Raw genomic sequence first — 7,778 nt, 5'->3', positions numbered from 1 at the left:
TTGGAATGCAGTGATTGTATTCCTTGGGAACGACTGGAGTGGATTGGAAGAATATGATGTTAACATTGATATATTAGGGGAAGAAGGTGATAATCCAAGGAGATCCGAGCCTAACCAAGGTCAGGGTCTGTCTTAAGAAGTTTATGAAAACATTGGGGGGAAGAAGATCAAGGCTTTTTAGTAGAGTGCAGAGCCTTAAAGAAAAGTGAATCCTTAGAAGAAGAGAATTCGTGGGAGGTCGAATTAACAGTAGAAAAATCAATAGCGATGATCCACTGTAGGAGGAAAACTTCGAACTTCGAAACTAAGTGTAGAACCATAGAAAGGTTACCCCACTCGTTCTAGCAAGGCCTAGTTGCCACCTTTCATACCAAAGAAAGAAAAAAGAGGCTTGTAAATTCAAAATACAAAAAAGTGAGAATTGAAATTTAGATTCTAGTAATTGAAATAGTGAAAGAAAAGTTCTGTCCCCTTGTATTTTCTTGAAATGAAAATTCGAATCATGTTTTTATCTAAAGTTGAATTGCATTATCTTTCTTTTTTTTTGAAAAGTTAATATCATAATACAACAAGGATGACCTCACAAGAGCGGACAATGCTCACAAAAATAGGAAGAATCCAAAGTATCAAAAGAAAGAACAATAATAAACCCAACAAAATTAAGAGCAACAAAAACATAAAAAGTCCAAACAACCCCACAGCCCGAGAACAAGCAGATAAAACAAAAATCAAAAGAAAACAAGCTAAATAATACCATGAGCATCCTCACGCAAATAAACAACACGAGCACTGATACAAGATGGAATAAGCTGAAACAGAACAATGAGCTCACGAGCTTGACCACCATGGAGACAATGATTATGCTCCTTTCACATAAAATAAATCGTAGCACACCAGAGAACATACCACAACTTCCTTCTCACACCCTTACCAATACTCTAATGACAAACCCCAAACAACTCAACCCTCCAATACCCAATCCTGTGAGAGGAAGCCATAACCTGAAGGACCCGAGACTAAATATCACACCCAAAAGGACATGAAAAAACAAATGATAACGAGACTCTCAATCCCACCCCACAAGAAACCTGTCCAACGAACCTTAACACTACGAGGATGAATAGTATCCCATGCACTAGCAATCAAAAAACCACTATGACGACCAAGAACCCAAACCCACCTATCACCAACATTAGGACACGAACTTACAACTTGAACCCTATCCCATAAATTAATCAAATCCAAAGACACCCTCGACCACCTCCACTCCCCTTTCGAACCAATAAACTTAGAGAGCCTAGCCTCCTATCTACTCGTTACATTATAAAGCGCTCTCTCACCAACTTGTTGAAGGATAGGACCACCCTGCAACCACGGATCCAGGCACAGTTTACAATGCCTACCATCCCCAACCTCCATCTGAACATGCTCTTTTAGACTATCTCGTTTCCACATGATAACACAAAGACACCAAGACCGACCAACACAAGAATCGACCTCCCACAATGACCTTCCTTTATGAATATAAGCCTCCACCCAAGGAACCCATAGAAAACTCGAACTAGTCAACAACCAAAGATTCTTCATAGTACTCACAACATTCTAAGAAGACCCATCAAGAATAGCAAGACCACCCTCCTCAAAAGGAACACACCTCAGCCCACGCCACCTTAACACCTCCTCTACCTTCCTCCTTACCCCTCCAAAGATAAGACCTCAAGATTTTATCAACCTCATGATGCACACTCACAGGCAGCACAAACACGTTAGCCTAGTAAACCTGAAGATTATCAAGCACATATTGAACCAGTTGCAATCTACCTGCAAATGATAAAACTCTAGCAAACCAAGAATGAATCTGACTAGTAATACGTTGAATAAGAGAGCACAATCAGTAGGTCGTAACCTTCCAGAAAGTAAAGGAAGCCCAAGATAACGAACAGGGAGATGCCTGAGGACAAAACCCAAACTGGTAGTCAAACGATAAACATCATCACTATTAACCCCTACAACAAACATAGAAATTTTACTAAGATTAGTAAATAGCCCCGAGAGATCACCAAACTTTCGAATAGTCTCGTTAATAAAACTCAAAGAGGAATCATCAGCAGCACAAAAAATCATAAGATCATTAGCAAAGGTCAGATGAGTTAAGCTAACCTTCTCACAATGCCTGTGAAACTGATAGCTCGGAGGAGGCCGATTTAACATACGAGAGAGGACCTCCATCACCATGATAAAAAGGAAAGGAGATAAAGGATCACCTACCGCAAACCTTTCTTCCCATTAAAAAACCCTTGAAAGAGCCATTAATCATAATGGAGAACATCGAGGAGGTAACACAAGTTCTAAGGAAACTCACAAACCTCTTGGACTTCTAACACATGAAGGCTTCCTCCAATTTAACAGCCGTCCAAAAGGCCTCAATGGCAAGACCTGCTTGGCGACTCAAAACATCAGACATACGAACCTCCTCACTTAGGCTCTGAATGTGCTTACCAAACTGTATATGGAGGGTAGGCTTGTGGTTATGTAATTTCTTACGAAACTCACAATCAAAGAAACTCCTACATGGCGACTCCAAATCAAAGAGACAACATCAATAAACATCTTTCAACATTATTATTAGAGGCAAAAATACATATGTTGGGATTTTATGTCCTAAAACTCGTAGTTTGTTATCATATTCAGTTCAATAAAATCATTATTGAAAAATTAAAAATTATAATCTTAAATCCAATAAACTAAGTCTTGATGCTATTTTTTAATACATTTGAACTTTATGTCGAGACATAAATGTGGATCAAGTTCGAGTATATAGCCTCAATAGTCTATAGTGCCTTATTTAGAGAAACTACAGATGTGACCCGCTTTGTAATTAGTACAAACGAGGTGATCCTAAATTGTTCATGTAGAGACATGAAAGTGGGGGCATCCTATGTAAAGTACTTACATAAGACTGATCCATGAAATAGTCACTTTTACGTTAAACACCGTTTACTATTTAGAACTGACTATTTCGTTTATTGATGACTTAGGTAGCTTAATCTTAGTCCTAAGCTAACTATGAACTCCTGTTCACATGAGATTATCCTTACATTTGCATAGGTGAGGGTATCTCATCAACGTTCTCCCAATAAGCCTCTCATTTCAAGGGTAAGATCGGATGAATGGCTGGGAACATAGGATGCAAGACATAATTCACTTCTACCTGTTTTAGGGTTAGTAGATAGGTTGTTCTCTTAAACACTACAAAGTACTTACATAAGACTGAATTCACTTCTACTTGTTTTAGGGCTACATCTGCATAGGTGAGGGTATCTCATCAACGTTCTCCCAATAAGCCTCCTATTTCAAGGTAAGATCAGATGAATGGCTGGGAACATAGGATGCAAGAAAAAATTCACTTCTACCTGTTTTAGGGTTAGTAGATAGGTTGTTCTCTTAAGCACTAAATCCATGTCTTGAACAAGGGGCCCCACCCTCATATTAGCCGAGGGATTAAGTTTATAGGTTGGACCTTAAACCAATTGTTCAATAGTGGATCAATGAGACTTAAGAAATAAGATGTAGTCTCAAGGATAAAACAGTAATTTGATCCATTCGAGGTTACGAATAACATGTGAAGGATTAACTTATTGATCATGGTTAATCTTGAATCGTTTGAGCCCATGATATATAAGTCCATTAGGTTTCCCTGCTAGTTCATATGGAATAAACTTAGAACACTGTGATGGAATAAGTCGAATTGTCCGAATTGAGAGAAGAGAGAGAAATCGACAAGTATACCGACAAGGTGCACCTTGAGGACATGAAAGTCATGTTAAGAAAGACTGAAAAGAATTAAAACTTAATACCTATACCAACAATGTGAACCTTTTTTTTTCGGTGGCTCGATTATAGGGACTTCAGAGTTAAGCGTGCTTAGCTTGAAGAAATTCTATGTTGGGTGACCTCTTGGAAATTTTCCTAGGATGCATGTGAGTGAGGAAAAGCATGCTGAAAGATTTCGTGGTTTTTTGTGAAGAGGAATTTCATTCTAATAAGTTTTTAAGAATAGTAAGGATGATGCTGCCAGGTGGTAGGGGATGCAGAGAATGCTGGAGATACGAATTCCAAATCCTAAGTTTAAGGTGTTACATTTTGGTTTCAAAAACTTTTGGAATTTTGTGAGAGGTATAAACATTCATATTCGAATAGATACAAAGGTATAATATTTCCTAATTCTTTTAATTTAGGGTTGCAAGTTAAATAGGTGCAATTAGGGGAATTTTGTATTCCATTTTTCCACTGCGCATGTCTCTTTCTAACATAGTCTATGAAGAAACTTTCTCTATCGTTGCCATGCTAAAGTCAATTAGAATAGTCTTATGCATCGCCACGTTTATGATTATGAAATTTGGCAGATGGATGTCAAGACAACTTTTTTTGAATGACAATCTTGAAGAGAGTATCTATATTACTCAATTATAGGGGTTTATAGATCAAGATCAAGAACAAAAGGTTTGTAAGATTCAAAAATCCATTTATGGATTAAAACAAACATCTAGATCCTGGAATATAAGATTTGATACTATGATCAAATCTTATGGCTTTGATACAAAAGGTTGACGAACCTTATGTTTACAAAAAAGGTCATCAATTCCATTGTAGTATTCTTAGTCTTGTATGTAGATGATATTCTACTTATTGGAAAAGGACATAGGATTTCATACTAATATCAAGAAATGGCTAGCTATGCAATTTCAAATGAAAGTTCTGGGAAATGCACAATACGTTCTTAAGATCCAAATTGTACAGAACTGCAAGAACAAAACACTAGCTATGTCTCAAGCATCTTATATAGACAAAATGTTGTCTAGATATAAAATGTAGAATTCCAAAAATTTCCTATGCTTCCGCTGTTGGAAGTTTGATATATGCAATGTTGTGTACTAGATCTGACATTTGCTACTTAGTAGGGATGGTCAGTAGGTATCAGTCCAATCTTTGACGTGATCACTAGACAACCGTTAAGAATGTTCTAAAATATCTTTGAAGAACAAAACACTACATTCTCGTGTATGGTACAAAAGATTTGATCCTTACTGGATACACTCATTATGATTTTCAAACTGATAAAGATGCTAGAAAGTCTACATCAGGATTAGTATTCACTCTAAATAGAAGAGTAGTAGTTTGGAGAAGCATAAAACAAACTTGTATAGTTGATTCCACAATGGAGGGAGAATACGTAGCAACTTTTGAAGCAACAACAGAAGCATTATGGCTAAGAAAATTCTTGACAGATCTGAAAGTCGTTCCAAATATGCATCTATCAATCACTTTATACTGTCACAACAGTGGTGCAGTTGCAAATTCAAGAGAACCTAAAAGTCGTAAACGGGGAAAACATATCGAACGTAAGTACCATCTTATCAGGAAAATTGTACATCGTGGTGACGTTGTAGTAACCCAGATTTTTTCAGAGAAATTGTGGATGCCGCCCGCTTTGTAGTTAGTACAAACGAGGTGATTCTGAATCGTTCCAGTACATACATGAATGACCCGTTAGTTAACGAATGTTGATTAACTCAGTCTATAAGAATTTTGTCAATTAATCTTGAATCATTGGAGTCCATGATATATAGGTCCATTAGGTTCCCTTGCTAGCTCATATGGAATAAACTTAAAACAGTGTGATGGAATAAGTCGAATTGTTCGAATTGGGAGAAGAGAGAGAAACTGACAAGTATATGTGTTATAGCCATCGAATTTCATATTAGAAATAGAGCTTTGAGTTGTTGGGCTTTAGTATTCCATGGACATGCAATTTTGCATGGAAAATCCTTATAAATAGGGTCGTTGACCTCATTTGATGGGCTGGCTATTGAATTTGGGCTCTTGTACCAAATTGGATTTCTTTTTCTTATTTACATAGAAAAAAATTACCAAGCCCATTTCTTTTTCCATCTATTTCTTTCTCCCGGTACTGAGTCTAGAGGATAGTAGGTGAACCCTATTTTAGAATATATTGAAGGATGAAACGTAACTCTTTCACGGAAGTGGGGGCTCTCCACTCCTTAATAGCTTACAACTTATGTTCGTCCATTCAAATCTTTCTACATTCGATGATGTGACCTAGAAAATTGATACGCTATTTAGCAAAAACACTTTTCTCTTTCTTGAAATATAACTGATTATGTTGGAGCTTGTCAAAAGTCAAAATCTTCGACACGCTCTTCCATTTGTGCAATAGAACTTGAAGAGCTACTTCCACGTTCAAAACTACCTACTTTGGTGGTTTTATGTTCTAACGAAACAACCCTCAGCACCAATTCATTTATGGGTAGTTTGTCTATTTAGGCATTCAATGCGTCTATTTCTCTGACTTTTTCTTTAAACATCTCAAGTTGGGTCTAGAGAAATCTTACTTCGTTTGGCAATTCTTTCATATCCAAGAATTCCTCTTCAATCTCAGTCAGTCGCTCCGGTTGCAACTTTGATAGTTGTTTCATTGTTGACATAATTGCATCTCGCTTAGCCAAGGAGCTAACAAAGCTTTAATACCACTTGTCACAAAATGCAACTTTTCGAATACGGGACGGGCGATTGTGCAACACTTGTTCTAAATTGATGAACAAGGCAACCTTGTGAAATTTGAAAGTTGCGGACAAACTTGTGGTACGATGTAGCCTCGCTTCATCTTTTGAGAGAAATTGGTTTTATAAAACGTGAGAGATAAAGAAAAACATTGATAACATCCTTAAAGAAAAAATTGAATATTGTCAATTACAAAGAAAGCTTAGATTTGCAAAAATCACAATAGGGCTTAGTTGGGGATTCAACTACCATGCCTCCCCTACAATACATCTTAAACTTTTTTAGCATTGACAACATTGCATATGAAAATTGCGAAACGACGCACCTTAGGTCGGTGACAACAAAAGGAAAGCAGTTGACTAAACTAAGTACAAAGCATAAAGATAAAGTGGTTTGAGGATATACGAGCATACGACCATAGGCAAATAATGCCTTGGACAAGCACACTTGTGACACTCTGCGTACCACAATCGCAATCTTTCAAACATGGAACGGACAATTGTAGAACACTTGTTTTGCTCAGTCAATAAGTCAGGCATGTAAAATCCGAAAATCACAAACAAACTCACGATATGATATAACCTCCCTTCTCGTTCTTGAAAAAATTGTTTTATAAAATGTGAGAGAGAATATCATTAAAAACATCATTAAAGAATGCGTTGAAGACTTTCAATTGCAAATAAAAATTTAATTATAAAGAATACGATAAGACATGGTTGGGGATTCAACTATTGGGTCTCTCCTATAGTATAGTTTAGACTTTTTGAGCTTTGACAGGTTTGCAAATGAAAATGTGTGACACCTCACACCCTAGGTCTATGACATAAAAAGGAAAGCAATAGACTAAACTAAATACAAGACATAAAGAAAAGGTGATTTGGGGGTATTTGGGCATGTGGCCATAGATAAACAACGCCTTAAACAAGCATGCTGGTGAGAACAAAAGCTTATAGTTAGCCCAGTATTAAGATTAAGTTATATTTGATATCTATCAATGAAATAGTAAGTTTTTCAAAGTTAACGGTGTTATAACTTAAAAGTGACTATTTCATGGTTCTATTCTTTTGTAAACTCTTTACATAGGATGTCCATACTTTCATGTCTCTAGGATTTAGGATCACATCGTTTATACTAAATACAAAGCAGACTGCATTCATTGTGTCCTGGAATAAGGTGCCTAACTGTATTCGTACAAT

At 36.8% G+C, this 7,778-nt stretch overlaps 1 protein-coding gene across 1 annotated transcript; it reads right to left on the bottom strand.

Moving 5' to 3' along the window:
- Window positions 1–743: 743 nt before the first annotated feature.
- LOC116405970 lies at window positions 744–2,235 on the bottom strand. The gene is made up of 6 exons (XM_031889691.1): window positions 1,822–2,235; window positions 1,655–1,771; window positions 1,388–1,602; window positions 1,102–1,180; window positions 951–1,016; window positions 744–866 (listed from the first exon to the last, which is right to left on the bottom strand). Exons 1-6 carry the CDS (start codon window positions 2,233–2,235, stop codon window positions 744–746), a joined length of 1,014 nt encoding a protein of 337 aa, XP_031745551.1.
- Window positions 2,236–7,778: the final 5,543 nt, after the last annotated feature.

This window comes from Cucumis sativus, unplaced genomic scaffold, assembly GCF_000004075.3.
Source record: "Cucumis sativus cultivar 9930 unplaced genomic scaffold, Cucumber_9930_V3 scaffold52, whole genome shotgun sequence".
NCBI lineage: Eukaryota > Viridiplantae > Streptophyta > Magnoliopsida > Cucurbitales > Cucurbitaceae > Cucumis > Cucumis sativus.
Note: the sequence above shows the minus strand (reverse complement) of the source record. Positions and strands in the feature narration are given on the sequence as shown.